Source organism: Rosa chinensis, chromosome 5, assembly GCF_002994745.2.
Source record: "Rosa chinensis cultivar Old Blush chromosome 5, RchiOBHm-V2, whole genome shotgun sequence".
Lineage (NCBI taxonomy): Eukaryota > Viridiplantae > Streptophyta > Magnoliopsida > Rosales > Rosaceae > Rosa > Rosa chinensis.
This window is the reverse complement of record NC_037092.1, coordinates 2,249,741-2,268,507: the sequence shown is the minus strand read 5'-3', so window position 1 is coordinate 2,268,507 and position 18,767 is coordinate 2,249,741. Positions and strand designations below refer to the sequence as shown.

The 18,767-nt window shown below is 38.6% G+C and overlaps 5 protein-coding genes and 1 pseudogene across 9 annotated transcripts; 3 read left to right on the top strand and 3 right to left on the bottom strand.

Moving 5' to 3' along the window:
* The first annotated feature begins 95 nt into the window (after positions 1-95).
* Positions 96-4,561, top strand: LOC112165799 (chaperone protein ClpB). Of its 5 annotated transcripts, none has more exons than XM_024302465.2 (9): positions 96-381; positions 688-840; positions 964-1,196; positions 1,307-1,588; positions 1,815-2,098; positions 2,196-2,529; positions 2,612-2,820; positions 3,437-3,841; positions 3,981-4,561. In XM_024302465.2, exons 2-7 carry the CDS (start codon positions 690-692, stop codon positions 2,648-2,650), a joined length of 1,323 nt encoding a protein of 440 aa, XP_024158233.1. In that variant the 5' UTR covers positions 96-381; positions 688-689; the 3' UTR covers positions 2,651-2,820; positions 3,437-3,841; positions 3,981-4,561. The 5 variants fall into 5 exon arrangements, with proteins under 5 accessions (XP_024158233.1, XP_024158232.1, XP_024158230.1 ...); XM_024302464.2 differs by having other exon boundaries at positions 98-381; positions 1,779-2,098; positions 2,199-2,529; XM_024302462.2 differs by having other exon boundaries at positions 98-381; positions 1,779-2,098.
* Positions 4,562-6,149: 1,588 nt separating this feature from the next.
* Positions 6,150-8,650, top strand: LOC121049603. The gene is made up of 3 exons (XM_040507404.1): positions 6,150-6,235; positions 6,417-6,964; positions 7,510-8,650. The coding sequence occupies exons 2-3, from the start codon at positions 6,445-6,447 to the stop codon at positions 8,073-8,075; spliced, it is 1,086 nt and encodes a 361-aa protein (XP_040363338.1). The 5' UTR covers positions 6,150-6,235; positions 6,417-6,444; the 3' UTR covers positions 8,076-8,650.
* Positions 8,651-10,706: 2,056 nt separating this feature from the next.
* Positions 10,707-11,117, bottom strand: LOC112201831 (UDP-glucose 6-dehydrogenase 3-like). Its single transcript, XM_024342755.1, has one exon. It carries the CDS (start codon positions 11,115-11,117, stop codon positions 10,707-10,709), a length of 411 nt encoding a protein of 136 aa, XP_024198523.1.
* A 323-nt stretch (positions 11,118-11,440) lies between these two features.
* LOC112201823 lies at positions 11,441-12,265 on the bottom strand (annotated as a pseudogene).
* A 2,700-nt stretch (positions 12,266-14,965) lies between these two features.
* On the top strand, positions 14,966-17,076 carry LOC112168454. The gene is made up of 3 exons (XM_024305574.2): positions 14,966-15,671; positions 15,782-16,220; positions 16,433-17,076. The coding sequence occupies exons 1-3, from the start codon at positions 15,116-15,118 to the stop codon at positions 16,572-16,574; spliced, it is 1,137 nt and encodes a 378-aa protein (XP_024161342.1). The 5' UTR covers positions 14,966-15,115; the 3' UTR covers positions 16,575-17,076.
* Positions 17,077-17,194: 118 nt separating this feature from the next.
* On the bottom strand, positions 17,195-18,752 carry LOC112168455 (pentatricopeptide repeat-containing protein At1g61870, mitochondrial). Its single transcript, XM_024305575.2, has 2 exons — positions 17,475-18,752; positions 17,195-17,386 (listed from the first exon to the last, which is right to left on the bottom strand). The coding sequence occupies exon 1, from the start codon at positions 18,309-18,311 to the stop codon at positions 17,475-17,477; it is 837 nt and encodes a 278-aa protein (XP_024161343.1). The 5' UTR covers positions 18,312-18,752; the 3' UTR covers positions 17,195-17,386.
* Between the last annotated feature and the right edge of the window lie 15 nt (positions 18,753-18,767).

Below are 18,767 nucleotides of genomic sequence, written 5' to 3'. Positions count from 1 at the left end.
AGGCCCATTTTCGGAATTCCCATACATGGATTCGGGTCACACCGAGAAGAGGTTTAGACCCGAAAGAACTTACACAACCGGTTCAGACGCCGGGTTAGGTCGGTTGGCTATTGGCAGTTAAAAACCTCAGTCTCCCTCCTTAGTTTTCCCGATACCCAAACTATACGGAAGTCGTTAGGGCTTTATGGGATCTCTCTCTCCCTCTATCTCTATCTATCTCTGAACCTACTCACTACCTAACCGATTAGGGTTTTAGATTCTAATCCCCATTCTTCAAAATTGGGGCTTTTTTTTTTGTTCAAAAAGAAAATCCCCAAATTCTGTGCTTTCTTCTCTAATTCCATTTTCCGGCGACGAATTCGATTGCTTCATCGGAAAAAGGTACGAACTTGAAGCTGGGTTGGTTCTGGGTAGAGTAATTTTGTATTGTTTGTTGGAAATTGAAGGTGGGTTTTGGAATTGAACATGATTAGAGTGGCTTTTGGGAGTTGTTGAAGCCGAAAGTTTGATCATTTTTCAAGTTTTTGGGAGTTATTAGGTTGAGGGTAGAGTGTGTGGAGATCAAGTATGTGTTTTTTTTTTTTTTTTTTTTTTTTTTTTTGTGGTGTCGAATTTTGTTGTTTGCATGAGAATTTGGGGTTGTGTTTGTGTGTGTGTGTTTTTGATGTGGTGATTGTGAAGGTGCAGATATGACAGGGATTGATGCAGAGCTATGCATGGAGGAGTTTGTGGCAAAAATCGAAGTGGAGGATCAGGAGAAGTTGGAGCTGGAGTATGGTGTTGAAATCGAAGCAGAGTCCGTGGTGGATGCGTGCCGCATCATTAAGCAGTACCCTGATGGTTAGTTTGTTAGTAGCACCACTGTCATAGTCGTGATGTTTTGTTGATTTGGTGGATAGTGCTGTATTAGTGAGACGGTTTGTTAATGTGTCATTGTTTTTGTTTTTGTTTTTTGTTGTTTAGTTTTTCAGTTTAATTGTAGAGGAACACTGGATGATACCGAGAGGGCTATTTTGCAAATGAAGGTAGTAGAGCTTCTGGAGGAGGCTTGTTTAAGATTGAGGCATAAGTTTGACTACTCGAGAGAAGGAGAGGATGAACTAGAGGTGGGGGAGTACAGGTTGCATCGTGCACTTGTTGAGTTGAATGAAATTGAAAAAGAAAGAGAGCCATCCACCCAAAAATGGAGGGATCGTGTAAGTTGCACTTACCCCTTAGCAACGTTGGTCTTTTCTTCCTCTAGTCTTTCTGAGTCCTGAGTATGTTTGTCTGAAGAAAATGTAATATTGGGTTGGTTTTGATTCAGGTGGCCAAGGAACGTGAAGAACTAAACGATATGTGGAACAAGTTGGAGATAAAGTGGTTGGAATTACAAGCTTCACGGCAGAGATATGACATCAGAGCTCGGGAGGCACTTTTGTTGGAAAGGATGCGGGAAGGGCTGGTTTACTATTTAAATGAGGAAAGATCGAAGGAAAATTTCTCTGGGTTGTTGCAATGGCTTGATGAACATGTGACTGAGCTTTTATATACAACTCGCAAAGATTTTAAGCATGAGCTGACCGTTAGCTCGCATGCTATTGCACTGGTAGATATATCTATATCTCTTACTTTTACTCCCATCTTCCTTGGTAGAATTTTGCTTCCTCTACTGGCTAGAACATAATAATCTATGTCGATTGTGTTCTTTGCATAAAAAAATAAAAAATATAAAAAAATTGAAAATTGGTCGGCTTTTGTTCTTGTTCTTAGTAGTTTTTAAATTAATGGTCATGTAGGCAGCAAGCTTGTTGATTGATGCTCCACCATCGCAGTTGCTTTCCGAATCACCAGTACTTCAGAACCATGAATCAATTAGGAGGGTAATTGGACAAGAACATGTTCTACTTGCAGTCAGTGCTGCTTTATCGAGGCAGAGGCCTCCACGACGCCCTATTGGATCCTTCATCTTCATGTGTGGATCCGGTTGTGGGAGGACAGAAATTGCCAAACTTTTGGCCACTCTAGTCTTTGGTAAAAAAGACATGCTAACCGAGTTTGATCTTGAAAAGTACACAGGACCAAATTCTTTATCACGCCTTCTTGGTGTTCTCTGTAGGTAAGTTGTTAAGTGAATGGTGTGTTCTTATGTAATTTTTTTTCAAGCTGAAATTTTCCTTACTTTAATTGTACTTCATTTCTATATCTTGTTCCAGTAGCCACATTGAACCAGGCAAGAAGGGAGAGCTATGTGTTAAGAAGAGGCATCTAGGTGTCATTTTGTTTGACAATGTTGACAAGGCTCCTGCGCCTATTATTGAGCTTTTGACCCAGATTATAGGCTTTGGTTATCTAGTAGATGGTAATGGGAATAGTGTTGACTTCACTAATACGTTGATCATCATGACGACAAATATTGGATGTGATCAATTGTGGCCGTGGAATTGCAAATGTGCTGATGAAGTTCAAAAGTTTCCTGTCAAGGAAGGATTATTTGATGATGCATGGGAAAGAAATCATAATTCCTGTTACCTATCACTTCTGAGGGAGGTAAGTTTGAGAAGATATTATTTGGTTTATGGGCTGCCATTATCATATTACCAAACTCACCTTTTTATCTTCTCTTTTGCAGACAAAAATCATTTTGGACCTCAATTTCTTGAATATGTAGATGATGTGATTGGATTTAGGTCTCTTTCCTCTCAACAATTGAAGGCTGTTGCTAGGCTCCAGCTAAGGGACCTTGCCGTGTACATGACCCAGAAGGGCCTCATCATTTACTCCTCTGAAGCTGCATTGGATATTATTGTGCGGAGATCAGCTTGGCCTGGAGATCGAATTGTAAGTCTTGCATAAATTGCGATCTCTTTTATTGAAACTATAAAGAAACAAATATATATAAAAAAAAAAAATTAAAAAGGAGAAACAATACCTTCCATTAGATGTTAGAAAACAATACCTCATATGCATTGAGGAGATCAGTGTAGGTTTCATAGCGCATTTAGCACTTCTATAGATAGATCCCTACCTTTTATATAATATATGCTGGTAACCTTACTCTTTCCCCATTACTACCAAATAAGATTTTTCACTATCATTTATCATGAACACCTAGAGACAGTGACTGTGAGTAGATTTTTCACCATAAATTGCATGGATGCATAATATCGACATTAGCATGCATTACCTGTACTCTCACACTTTTCTTGGTCTGTTTTCAGAAACGTTCTACTGATGTATACGTCACGTCTAGACATGTTCAAGAGTGCAGTGAACCTGATTAAAAATTATTTTCTACAGAATTCAATAACGAATATATGAATATATGTTTGAATTCCCCTTTCGAGTTATTATAATCACTGTGTAACATGATAAGGATTGATGATAATAAGAAAACTTACTGATGATAACTGGGCTTTGGTGGACAAATTTTTGATTGCTTCTAATACTTTATCAGAAAGGTGGAGAGAAAATAAGGATGTGGCTGGAACAGAACTTGGTCCCTGTGCTCTTCGAGATGATTTCAAAGAATGAGATATCTGATTTATCTATCATGTATATTGAAGCGTCAGTGGAGTCAGATCAATTGTCTTTCAGAATGGAAAAGACGGGACGTCTATTAGAAGAACGAGACGTTAATCAGTTAGCCTCTTTAAAGGAATTGAGATTAATGTACCAGAAAGAGAAAGAAAGAGCAAAGCGAATCTACATGCTGAGAAAATTTCAGAACAAATTGATGGCTAGTGCAAATGCTGGATTTGATCATGTAACGAATGTTGTTCAAGATCTGGTCAATATAATTCAGGATCTCATTACAATTCCCGGTAGCATCGTCAGGTCCTTCCTGGATAATCCTAAAAAGGTATACAATTTTGTTTTCACTTACATTTGCTTTTTCTGAATGAGGGGATCTCTGTGTGTGTGGATAAGTTTTCTCAATTATGGTAACTTTTGTTAAGTTTTATATATGATACTTACATATGGTTCATAACTGTTTTCAGGTGGCAATGGCGGCCTTGAATGAGGATGAGGTTAGGCAGAACAAGAGGGCAAAAAAAGGGGCCAAGGGATGATCAAGGTGAAATTACATTACTCTGATCAAGCAAGCTTATTCTCAGATTCAGAAGTTAGGCCTATGATCTATTTAAGCTTAATGGAGTACAAGTAGCCAAAACTGCTTGTTTTTGGACCATTATAGGTTTTACTAGATCCCATTGCTCAAAGGGACTTGGCAGAGCCTCAACTGCCGGACTGAGGTGCCAAGTCGATGTAAATTAAGGCATCAGACTAACAGGAAAGAAACTTTTTTTTCCCCAACTGTAAACAGCAAAGGATTTATATTATGGATTTTCACAGTTATATAATGAGGATGATAGATTTTAGCTGTATAGTGTAAACCCCATGTTATAAATGCTCGAGAGCTTGGACATGTTGTGATGCAATAGAACAGTACGGAACTAACTGGAAGCAAATTCAACTTCGTGTGCTTCTAAATTTGTTTACACTGTTGATGGTGTGGCAAAACCAAGTGCCGGGGCAAAGTACTTCTTTATTGTATAAAAATTCAGAAGCTATCACACAAGTTGGTGATCTGATAAGCAGAAGGCGGGGAGCCTGAGCGTTACTCACGAGATTAAGATCGAAGTTCTTTCTATAAATTCTTTAGGAATCGACGCCGTGTTCAAGCAGCAAACTAGGTTGCCTTCAACTCGTAGTCCGAGTCCAACTTATAGTCCTGCTTCTTCACTATATTTGTCCGACCGAAAAACAGAGGAGATTGATAAGTTGTGTACCTTTTTGTTACAAGCAATTGATTATATAATTTATTAGCTTGGTATAAGTGTTTTGCAGCAAGTTAAATAAAAAAACAACTGCTGTATCTCATCTGAATGCAAAACACATACTACAATCATTTTGAATATTGATGCTCTTGCAAGTCTATCCAAGCCAGAGTTCGAGTCCAAATCAGCATGTACTTCAAAAGTTTTAAATATTTTTCGAAACGGTTAAAAGATTAAGGAAAAAATATGAATATGATTTTGCTGCCTCGTGTGGGCTCGTTTAGTCATTAAAGCAGTAAATAAAATGATATACTTCATATTCAAGGTTTCATTAAAGTTCCTTATATTTAGTGATTCACTCCTCTTTAAAACAAAACCGTGTGCGCGCCATTTATTTCGATCTTGCTCTTTTACGGAACGCTGAATGAATCAATCGGAGATCGAGGTTCCGAAGGAAAGGCGAAAGTGTTAGACCGTCAGTTCGTAAGAAGTCGGGACTGCCTGAGTTTCTGAAAGAAGGCGTTTTATTTAATATCGAGAAATTTTAAATACACACCCCTAATTACTTAATACACACTCCTTACTCAATATACTTACCATTTAATTTCTCATTTTAATATTTTACTAAATACACAATCCAAATTACCTAAAATATCCTTAAATGAAAAAACCATGAAATACACTATTATTTAACTACATTAAGGCTACTATTTAATTTGATGAGTATATATAATTGACAAATATGGTGTTAGTTATTGGGAAATCCATAAGGATTCATTATTGTTCCCTAAATGATGCTTAGAAATAGTTTTTGTATTATTTGAGTTCTCATCCACCAAATACCCTATTGATCAAGTATAAAATTTTGAGTCGAGCATTCAACCAAAACTATAACGGTAGTTTCTTCACAATGCTAGAACTACAAAGTTATCATTGGATGGTCAAACATATCAATAATTACAAAGTTTTATACCTTTGATATTTTATGTTAGATAATAAATTGAATAATCGAAACTTTTAGAAAAAAAAGAAGGGACTAAAAAGTGGGAATAATGCGATATGTTTTAAAAATATTTAATGTCATTGATCTCGAAATTCTAAATTATATGGTCTCTCACCCCATTTAATTACAATTTATTTAAGGAAATTAAATGGTTTCTAACTTTATTCTTGTTTTAAATTATCAAGATGCCATGTATAGAAATTTATTGTGTTTATAATTATAGAATAATATAAGGAATATATGATTGTTATTATTTTTCTTATAATACATATATGTCTATTTTGGTCATTTAAGCTATCTATAAAATCTGATTTGAAATATAAAATAATAGGGATGTGTATTAAGTAGTTTGGGGTGTGTATTTAAAGTTTCTCTTTAATATCTGATTTATATATCTATCGGCCAGTCTTGGGAAAAAAAAAAAAAAAAACATTTTTAGAAGGAAAGAGAGAATAAGCTTGGTCGACATTCAGTAAGTTCTCATAATCTCATAGTTGTTGTTAGGGTTGATTTGATCTCAGAATCTCACAACTTTCTAGAATACAGGAAAGAGTTTCAAGTCTCTTTTAAAGTTGTGATTACTATGAATCTGAATCATGGAGTTGCGTACATATGTTGAATGTCTATTTCTTTTGTTTTCTTATTCATATCAGGATCAGGCTAGGTCTCTCAACTTTGATCATGTCGGTTAGAGGTCAATTACAAAGTACAACAGGTATTCCAAAGGCAGTCAGTAGCATAAAGCTCCTGGACGTGCTACTGGAAATCCTCAGTACTTGGGATTTGGAAACTGCTACCGCCGGAAGCGTCCGCCGGCATCTGGAGAAGGATTTTGGGGCTGATCTATCGGACCCAAAATATCGTATCATCAAAGAAAAAATCGACGTCTTTTTTGAGGAAGGGGAAGAGGATGAGAATGAAGGTAAAGGTAGAAGAAGAAGAAAGAGAAAGAGAAACGAGAAAGAGATATGTATAGTGTCTCCACAGCTTCAAGACATTGTTGGAGAGGGTCCTGAAATGGCCCGAGCCAAGGCAGTGAAGAAAATTGTGGCTTATGGTCGGGAAAAGGGTTTGCATAAAAACAAGTCTATTATATATACTGATGATAAATTAGAGGCCCTTTTTCCTGGCAGGAAATCTATTCATATATTTCGAATTGATAACCTATTGGCCAAGAACAGTCATATACAGCCGCTTAAAGGTATGTTATTTTCTTATCTCCTTGCATTCTGGTGATCAATATATATTATATGTTAATTTACCTGCGTTACTTGATGAAATTAATAATTCGATCTGCTCGACTAGATAGATATGAAGGAGGTTTTGTATGTTTTGACAATCTTGAGCCTTTTTGGTTGATGATCAATTTTGCATGTAGAAGTTTATATCTATATCTTTATGCTACCACTTTATATGAGAATAAGCACTTGATGCCTTGATTGCATGTCTGAAACAACGACCCTTGCTTTTTCTTTGTTATGGTTATCTTTTTCAAGCTATATCGAAGCAAAATCCATGCGTAGCGTATTCGTTTTCTTATGCCAGTTCATTTGATTATGGCACTGAGCGCTTGATTAGCTTGATGAATTATAAGTAGGGGTATGTTGCTACTTGACATGCGTTTCAACCTACACCATTGAAGCACTTTCTCTTGCTACTTGACTGAAAAATGTTCTGAATGCATGCTGAGGTATCATGAGATAAAGTCTTATGATTTTTAATCAGTTGAAATTGATGATCCTGCAGTTATGAAGCTGTGCAAAGAATGCAAGGTGAGGAGGACGAGGACGAGGAGGGAAAATGAGACTTGTGAATGTGATCAAATTGGGGTGAAAAGTCAGAGGAAGGATACCCAACAGAAACATAACCTAGCAGAGGAAGATATAAGATCGTGGGATACATTGCCACACGATATTCTGGTGAAAATCATTGATTTACTTTGCGGTCCACTCAAGTATTGGACACCCATCTCACCAGCTTTCTCCACGCGTTACGCGTCCGTCAGCCGCTCATGGAAATTGGCAGTCCTTGATCTAGTGTTTCCACCTAGTGATGTGCTTGATCTGCGAGTCCTTGATTCACATCCCTGGAAATCTTGCCATAAGATGTTCTTTCATTACCTCAGGATTGCCTTTAAATGCCGACCCACCAGCGGTTGGACAACACTATACTTTCCCAACGAGACTATATTTGCCGAACGTCCCTTTCTTCAAAATAACACTTTTATGATCAAAAATGATATCCTGACTTTGATCGCTGAGAAGTACGTGAGAGACTTTTCTTTAATTCCCTCTCTTATGGATATTCTTTAACAATGAAAGGTAATTAAATATCAATTTCTGGGTTTTATAAGCTTAACTATCGTTTATCGTTTATGCATATGGATGGACGTTGCAGGACACCCGGACTGCGGAATCTCATTTTACCTGGGGAGTTGAAGAACTATATATTTGGCAAGTTGGCGCCTAACTGGAAGAATTTGAGAAAAGTACGCATTTACATTTCTGCTTATAATTTTGTTGCTCTCCAAGCTAATTGCAAATTTATATGTGAGCTCAATTTGTATGGACGCATGGACGAGAATTTAGCAACCATGCTCGCTAAATTTTTTCCAGATCTCAAGTCTCTAGAGATTAGTGGGTGTACAATGTCGAACCGTGCCCTGAGAATCATATCGGATGGTCACAAGAATCTTGAGCTACTTGATACACAACAGCACTTCTACCATTTTGCTGAGGCTCAAGTCGAATCAAGTTCTAAACCAGAGATGTAAGAGGAATTATCAAGCAAAAGAAATAATCGAAAGACTAAGGACCATTGATAGTCGCATGTGACTAGGGTCCATTGTTCATGTTTAGTACTCTGTTGCCAATGATAGTCGCATATGACCAAGGACCATTGTTCTTAATTTTAAATTTTTCACATTCCAACTCGTGCGGATGCATATTTATTTCAATATAGACATTAATATATATTGTCTATAGACCTTCAGTCTTTTCTTGATCCACCTTGAGATTTTTTTTTTTTTTACTGATGAACAGGGCAGGTCACTACAAGATCAAAATACAAGCATGAGACATGCATGCACCATTAATTAAGGGTGTCAATTACCCACATTAGCCACCGAACTGATTTCAGTACTTGGAATTGTAGAGGAAAAGAAAGCAATTTTTCCCAGGGAACATGTGTTTTCTGAAGGAATCAAAACATAAAGAAAAACAATAATACCTTAGCTTAGCTCTCATATAGCTTCTGATTTCAACCCTGAAATTCACTATTTCCTTCTCCAATGCCTCTATTCATTATTTCCTTCTCCTTGCATGTAGGGGCCTACACCTTGCAGTTACTTGTTTAGAAATTCCTAAAACTGAATAACAATAAGTTAACTCATGCAGATAAACGCTAAAGTCTGAAAGCATAAATAACAAACGACAGTGTTTAACATATGAAGTCTCCAAAACAGTGATAAATACAGGAATCTGATTGTCACACTATTACTTGATTCAAAACCAGAAGCAAAATACCAACAATGTTCATTATTTCGAACACCGTAAATTGGTTTACCTTGATCCAATCTGCAAATGTCAATGGCATATACCGGAATGAAATCAATTACAGGGAGTGGTTTAATTAAAGAGGCCGAGAAATAAAGAATCTAGATTTTAAATAAAGAATATAACAAGTTAATGAAGTTATACTATATTTCATTAGCTAGAGTCTAAAGTTATACTATAGAATAATTCTATTCATACCTCCTAATGTGGTACTTAGACCTCCATTGAATTTTTTTCTCCACATTTTCCAATTTTGCCCCGTTTAGTTTTTCTCTGTACACCTCATCTTCTTTAGTTTGGTGTCCTGGTCCTTGGACGCCATTGGAGTGTCATTGGAGTGTAGTAGAGCTAGAGTTGTTCGTCTCTGTTATGACCACTGTTTTCGTTACTCACTGTCACACGGCGGCCCATTGTTCCTCTACCTCCTCAACACATCTCCCTCCTATATTACGGCCGCCAAGAACATCAACATGCTCAATGTACCCACTTCCGCCGACATCTCGTCTTCCTTAACTCTCTGAAGAAAAAAAAAAAAAAATCTAAACCAGTACTCTCCAACTATTTTTGTTCCTCGTTAGTTTCATGGGTTCTTAGTCCAAAAAAAATAAAATTCTATTAGTTTTTTTTTTCAAGGGCAAAATAGGATTTTGAAAATTACAAAAACAATTAGAGAGGTCCATATACTAGTTTGGGAGGTCTGAATAGAAGCTCCCTATATTATATCAAACCCAAATAGAAAAGAGAGGGTCTGGAAAGCATTTTGAAATTACACTACATGCTTTTTTGTGCAATACTGGAGCTAGCTTAGCATACCTGGGCCAGCCAGAGCAGATGCTTCCGGATGCATGGCTGCACATCTCATACAGACTCCAAGCATATAGACAAGTTTCCCAGGACAATAAAATCTTTATCAAGAAGGTCGACACCTTGCCATATATATAATTCCTTTAATTGAGGACTTCTTAAATTTTGCAAACCAAAATCATAAAGTTCCGAAATAGAAAAAGGAATCAAACCCAACTGAAAAGGAGAGCCAAAGTGACTGCAAATTGCACCAGTAAATGAAAAAGACAGGAAAGTATGTTTTAAAGATTCTGAGCAAAACACCACAAAGATCACATCTAGAAACCCAAATCCATATGATATTGTATTAGAAGTTCATCATCACAAATGCCGCAAATAGTCGTACGACTGATGAATAACATAAAACAAATTAAAACTTTGGATATTGATCATAAAATGTCGTTTTGATGATTAAAAATACATTAATAAGAAGATCCACGTGGATCTTTAACAACAACTATTGCTCTAATTAATACTTTGGACTAATTACTATTGATTTAACTTCAATCAGTTCAATGGAATCAAAAACAATAGAAACTCTACCAGCTAACCCAACGGGAATTGATTTCCAAAAATGTAAAGTTGGAATCCAAGCGCCCTAATACCGACTACGTCGATATTATCCAAATTGCAGGCGATAAACAAGTAGGGTGGGACTGTCATAGCAGCACTCATTCCTGCGAAATCAAATTGAAGGTCTGTAGCCACCAAACATAAAGTAGCGTGCGCTTGGTTATATGCTGCTTGTTGATTAGCAGCAACTTCGACCCTGTTAGCATTACGAAAGCAGCCCATGATCGCATTCTCAGTCACCAAAGGATCAAAAATGCGTAGTATAGCACCTTCCTTCAAGAGAGATTTGCATACGGCTATTGCAGGTGAATTTGTAAGATCGGCTATATTGCTCTTATATGTGACACCAAACACGGCAATAACTTTGTTATTAAGTGAGACCATATTGGTTAAGACTAGTTCCACAAATTCCTTTATCCTCTTTTTGCTCAGCTTGACAATCTGATTAACTAGGCTCGCTTGTGTGGCCTCTATTCCTGCATCTCATATATTGAACTTCATTTATGCAGTGTGTTCTACTTATCATAACATAAAGATCAATGTGGCTTGCAGAACAACAAACCAGCTCTGACATATTTGATATCCAGATTTCTGCCTAGGCCTCTTTGCTAAAATGTAAAGCCTATTTGAAAGTAGTTTTTCCTTCTAAAAGTTATACAGAATCAAATCTTGATAAACTATATCATCAACTAAATTTCAAGCACCATGAAACATACTAACATACACAGAAGCTTGTTATTTTATTTCCATATGAATTCACAGAATATCAATTCTAAAGAAACCACTAAACCTTCCACACTGACATTCACTGTGGCAAGCCTTCTTCAACTTCACTCCACCTATGTTGATTCACAGTGAACTTCTCCTTCATCTGGCCGATAAGCTGCCGAGCCTCAGCCACCTTCCCAGTGCTCACAAGTCCATCCACAAGCAACCTCATCGTAGCAAAATTCGGCACCCAAGTTTTCTCAATGCTCTCCTTAGCAAACATCAACGCACTCTCGAAATCCCCTCCTGTGCACAAGTAGTACACTAGAGTATAATAGCAGTTGCAATCCGGCTTAAACCCCCTCTCCCACCATCTTCTCAAACATCTTCTTCCCTTGCTCCAAATTCCCCTCCTTGCAAAACCCGAGAATCAAATGGCAAAACGTGACCGCATTCAGCTTGATACCCCTCCCCAACATCCCATCCAACAATGCCTCGGCCTCCATTGACTTCTTCAACTTAGAAAGACTCCGAATCCTAACGTTGTAGGTGTCAAGCCTCGGTTGGAACCCATACTTCTCCATCAAATTGATCACATTTCCCACATCCTCAAACCTCTCCTCGCTGTAAAACCCCAAAAGCAAGTGCCCGAATGAGTTCCCATCCGGCTTGATCCTCCTCCTCTCCATCTCCGCCAAAACAGAGTTGGCTGAGCTGGTGGAACGGGACTCCAAAAACGACTTGAGTACGCAATTGTAAGTGTCCAGATTTGGAAAAAGTTTTGGTAAGCACTGAAAACTATCATGCTCATTCTTAAATTCCATTGATAAAGATAGACTACTTGATTGGAGCGCTGTGCTCAATCAAATGATTGCATGACTTACTTTTATGTGTAAATTGTTGAATATTTAGGAACTCCGATATCCCCTTGGATAGTGACACTCGAAGGCCCAAAAAGGTGTTTCTCATATCTATTTGCATATCACCCTAATTTCGGTTTTGTGTTGTAATTATTGAAGCAGTATTTCATGGTTCTTATATGATGTGTGCTCTGAAGTGCAGCACCCCCATCTATTGCCCTATGTCGCTGAAAATATCTCTGAAAGTTATGACATAACATTAGAGGTACCCTCCCTACTTGTTTCTTTCAGTTTTGTGAAGCACGTTCACAGTTTCTACTTTCTTTTTCCTATGCCATTGCATTGTTGAGATGATGATCAAACTGCCCTTTAACTGCAAGGTTCGAATTAAACCAGCTGGAGAGAGGCGCTCATCTGTGGTCACAAAGAGTAATTTGAACCACTTGTAAGGATTTCCTTCCTATTTACATCTTCAACAGTGTTTAGTCTGACTTGATACAAGTCATACAACCCCTCTGGAGTAGTTTTCCTACTCATGTACGATTGTAGGGTATTTTCACTATTTTGTATGCACTACCAAGCTTTCTCTAGCGTTACTCTTCCAACGGCCATCATAACACTTAGAACGGGATGTCAAGTACTCTGCTGAAGAAAACCTATGGTTTTGTACTTTTTATTATTTCCAACTGTGTTCCTTTTGTAAATATATGTCAATTATCTGCAACTCATCTACATAATTTGGACATTGCCTCAGCAGCTAGCACACCGTACCTTACTATCAATGGTTGCAACTTAAGGCCTGGAGATCTCCTTGGAACTGGGACCATCAGTGGACCTGTATGATTTTAGTTCATTTTCTTATATTATGAATTTAACAGATTCCTATATTGCTGGAGTGCCAATAGGAGCCAGAATCTTATGGAAACTTGCTAGAGCTGACATGGGATAAGCCGTTGTCATTAAACGACGTTACTCGTAAATTCCTTGAAGATGGAGACGAAGTCATCATTACTGGTTTTAGCAAGGTTCTTGACCTTACATGCCCTTTTATTAACTCTGATATTTGTAAACGTCTTCGCAAAATATAACCAAAAGATGTTCTTTTAGAAAAAACAAAAGTAAAACGAACATTAGTGAAGTTATTAATATGTTCGAAAACATTTTTGAAACCTGTTTTGCTCTTTAAACGTACTTATTCTGCTATAATGATTGTTTTTGCTCTTCATAATTTTTTTTCCAAAGGCACTTGATTTTCAGCACGTTTCTTATATTTCACATAATTACCGACTATATATCCTAGCCACTAGATTAAGGAACATTCTGATACTAGTAGAGTAGTAGGTCTAGAGTTTATATAAATCCGTAACTGCTAATACTAGTTGCAAAGATCCAACTATTGGCATCTAATTATTGTTATCCTTGCAGGGAAATGGCTACAAAGTCGGGTTCGGGAAATGCTCCGGAAAGATTGTTCCACCTCCTTGAGCACCTTCTTCATCTCTCAATGGCAAGATCAAATATAAACTTCATTGGAGCTCTCCCATCTAATGTATCAAACTTGAAAACTTGTTCATGTTTAGTACTTTGTTGACGGTGATAGTCGCATATGACTAGGGACCACTGTTCTTAATTTTAAATTTTTCATATTTATTTCAAATTTATTTCAATATAGATAATGCCGCGAAACTTCGAATATTGACATTTTTCAGTTTATTGATCGATCTGTTTGCTGGTGACAAACAGGTAAGTATCTCATCTAAATGCAAAACACCTACTATGATCATATTCGATATTGATGTCCTTGTAAAAGTTAGTGAAAATTAAGTCTATAAATGGTCCAAGGGTGGGGTTCTATGATCAGAGTTCAGAGTCCAAATCACTACGTACGTACTTGAAAAATTGGGAATATTTTTCGAAACAGTTAAGGAAATGTTGACAGTTTTTTTTTTTTTTTTTTTTTTTTTAAGAGAAGAAAATCTATTAATCTAAAAAATTATATCAATGGGATGACTCTGTAAAATCTCAACTACTCTAACTAGAGAAGAAAGTCTACTCATGCCCTTAATATATAACCAACGATTACAAATACCATGAGCCGATTAATGTTCAACTCTAACAACATCAATCACTCTTTCTTCCGGGCCATAGACAATCATGGCACGTTTACTTACTTGGAATGAGAATGAAAATAGAGGGAATGATTACGGAGTAAATTTATTCCTGCGTTTACTAACACATAAAGAAATCGGAATGATTCCGGGTAAAAGTATTCCCGCGTTTACTAACACATGAAAGAATCGGAATGGGTGTAGGTCTCACCTCCTTATAAGGAATCAATTCCTGAATACTCAGGAATTTGATTACGAAAGGGGAAGATGAGTTTAGGAATCAACTCTTCCGGAATCAATACCGATTCCTTTCTTCTCCCATTCCAGTTGTCTCCGATTCATGATTATTTTCTATTCTAAGTAAGTAAACGTGCCATCAATGTATTCCAAAAATCCTTATACATCCTTACGGTCAATCTCAAAAGGAGACTGACCCTTTCCAACACTATATACCAAAAACGTATAGGAGAATGGTCATTACACATTGACAATAAGAAAATATCTAAATTAAACCCTCACTCCCTATTAGAACCGACCAAAAACTACGAACCTAATAAAACAAAAACTTTGGCCACCGCAACACGCTTCCAAGCCTGCCTTGTGACCTTCCACCTCCACTCTAGCTCAACATCCGCAGCCGCCAATCGGCCAAATCTTTTGGCCAACCCTTTGTGGCTACACTTGGATCAAAAACCGTACAGCCACAATGGGATCGAATGGCGTGCAACTCACAGGTATTCTTAGCACATGGGATCTTGAGACTGCCACAGCCGCAAGTGTCCGGCGGCATCTGGAGGAGGATTTTCGGGTCCATCTTTCTAATACCATCCAAGAACAAATCGACATCTTCTTTGATGATGGGAAAGAGGATGAGAATGAAGGCAAAGGTAGAAGAACAAGACCGGAGATATGTACGTTGTCTCCACAGCTTCAAGACTTTGTTGGAGGGGGACCCGAAATGGCCCGTGCGGAGGCAATGAAGAAAATTGTGGCTTATATCCGGGAAAAGGGTTTGCAGATGAATTGTAACCATCTCATATTTGCAGATGATAACCTAAAGTCCCTTTTTCCTGGCTGTATTAAATCTATCAGTATGTTTCAAATACATGACCTCCTATCCAAGGGTTTGCAGATGAATTGTAAGCATCTCATATTTGCAAATGATAAACTAAAGTCCCTTTTTCCTGGCTGTACTAAATCTATCTGTATGTTTCAAATACATGACCTCCTATCCAAGCATGGTCATCTACAACCGCTTAAAGGTACGTTGAGTTTCGTCTACTTGTTCATGATCTATATATATTCACTATGTTTATATTACACCATCTAGATTTTTCTTAAGAAGTACGTAATATTGATGACTTACATGCAGCTGGCAAAGATGAGCGCGGGGTGAGGAAGACGAACGATGAAGCAATATGTAAAAAATCTGAGAATTGTGAAGGTGATCAAGATAGGGTGAAGAAGAAGGGGAAGAATGTTACAGAGGAAGATGTGAGACCGTGGGATAAAATGCCACAAGCTATTCTGGTGAAAATCTTAAAGCTATTACCATTTCCTGATTGGTCATTCCACCCCTGCTATGTTTGCAGTTCATGGCAAGTGGCAGTCGCCGATGTAATGTTTCCACCTGAAAACCGTGAGCTTAATCTGCTAGTCCTTGATTCATATCCCTGGATATTCAGGCAAAGGTGGTTCTTTAAATACCTCAGGATTGCCTTAAATTCTCCATCCGCCATCTGTTGGAGAACGCTTTACTTGCCCCAGACTGCATTCATCAAAAATGATATCCTTAGTGAGATTGCTGAAAAGTATGCTCGAAACTTTACTTTAATTCCCTCTTTAATCCGATAATTACGCAAGTCTCTTGACTTTCAATTTTGATTTTCTTGTTCTCTAACAATGAAATGTATTTCAATTTCTATTTCTTGTTCTTTTAACGAAGAAATGTACGTATATATATCAATTTCCGGGTTTGATATATAAACTTTACTAATGTTATGCATGTCGATGGGCACTGCAGGACACCGGAACTGCGTGAACTTTATGTACCTCAAAAGTTGTGGGAAGATGTTCTTCTTAAGTCGGTTGCACCTAAGTGGAAGAATTTGACAAGAGGTCATATATGGTTCGGCTACCACCAAGTTTTCTTATCTCCAAGCTAATTGCCAGTTTATAAGTGAGCTCAGTTTATATGGAACGATCAATAATGATTTAGCATCCATGCTAGGCTAATTTTTTCCAAATCTCAAATCTCTAGAGATTGTACAATGTCGGAACATATCCTAGGAATCATAATGGATGATCACAAGAATCTTGAGCTACTTGTTACAGAAGAAACTTCTACCGTTTTGCTGAGGCTTAGAGGATCATGCCGTCACAACCAGATAAGGGAGCGATGAACAAGCGCTAAATCAAAAGAAGTAATCAAACGACTGTTTTGGTTTTACCGCGTCTAATCATGTATCACACTTTGAACTTGTTTATGGTATTCGTTGAGCTACTGCTATGTTTCTTTTGATTCGTTTAAGGCAGTTGACCCCAGTTAAGTGTTGTCCTCAATAGTTTAAGTAAAAGATTTGTTTTTGCTCTTAACTTGGACATGCACATCCATTCATTGTGGTCTGTTTTCGTTCAAATCTATCTATTCCTGCATCTCACATAATGAACTTCATTTATGCAGTATGTTCTTTCGGATTTCTTTTTAGGAGATAGAACTGTTCTACTTATCATAACATAAAGATCAATGTGGCTGGCAGAACAACAAACCAGCTCTGAGATATGATTAGATCAAAAGTGCAGTATCCAGATTTCTGCCTAGGCCTCTTTGCTAAAATGTACAGCCTATTTGAAAGTAGTTTTTCCTTCTAAAAGTTATACAGAATCAATTGTCTCTCAAAGAAATCCAAGTCTATTTCTACAGAATCTTGATAAACTATATCATCAACTAAACTTCAAGCACCATGAAACATACCAACATAGACACAGAAGCTTGTTAAGTTATTTCCATATGAATTCACAGAATATCAATTCTAAAGAAACCACTAAACCTTCCACACTGACATTCACTGTGGCAAGCCTTCTTCAACTTCACTCCACCTATGTTGATTCACAGTGAACTTCTCCTTCATCTGGCCGATAAGCTGGCGAGCCTCAGCCACCTTCCCAATGCTCACAAGTCCATCCACAAGCAACCTCATCGTAGCAAAATTCGGCACCCAATTCTTCTCAATGCTCTCCTTAGCAAACCTCAACGCACTCTCGAAATCCCCTCCTGTGCACAAGTAGTACACCAGAGTATAATAGCAGTTGCAATCCGGCTCAAACCCCCTCTCCACCATCTTCTCAAACATCTTCTTCCCTTTCTCCAAATTCCCCTCCTTGCAAAACCCGAGAATCAAATGGCAAAACGTGACCGCATTCGGCTTGATACCCCTCCCCAACATCCCATCCAACAACGCCTCTGCCTCCATCGACTTCTTCAACTTACAAAGACTCCGAATCCTAACGTTGTAGGTATCAAGCCCCGGTTGGAACCCATGCTTCTCCATCAAATTGATCACATTTCCCACATCCTCAAACCTCTCCTCGCTGTAAAACCCCGAAAGCAAGTGCCCGAACGTGTTCCCATCCGGCTTGATCCGCCTCCTCTCCATCTCCGCCAAGACAGAGTAGGCAGAGCTGGTGGAACCGGATTCCGAAAGGGATTTGAGTGCGCAATTGTAAGTGTCCAGATTTGGCTCGATCCCATAAATCTTCGGAAAGTCGCGGTAAATCCGAGTGACCTCTTTGTAATCCTCGGCGAAAACGCAAGATAATAACAGGGCATTGAGGAGCTTCACGTCCTGGGGGATACCGAGTTCATGGCAAAGCTCGAAGGTGCGGACGGCGTGGTCGGGCATGCGGGCCCGGCCGTAGAGGAGGATGACGTGGGAGGCGATACGGTGCGTTTGGAGGTCGGGGCGGGAGAGGAGGAAGTGGTCGAGGAATTGGGGGATGAGGCTTGGGTGGGGGAGTCGCGGAGGGAGGTGACGGCGCGCGTGAGGGCGATGCGGTGGAGGTTGGAGTCGGGGGTGAGGCAGGCGGATTGGCAGAGGGAGACGATTTTGTGGGGGTCTTTTTCGGTTTTGAGATGGGCGATGAGGGAGCGGATTTTGTCTCTGGAGGAGGGTTCGGTGGTGGTGGAGGAGAGGCGGCGCGTGTGGAGGAGGAGGAAGGATTGGCGGAGGCGGGAGATGAGAGACATAGGGGTTGAGGTGGAGGTTAGTAGGGTTTATGAGAGGGACAGTGGCGAGGTAGCTGAAAAGGGACTGAGATTTTGGGGTAGTTGGTTTTTTTACAAAAAAAAGGTGGTTGAA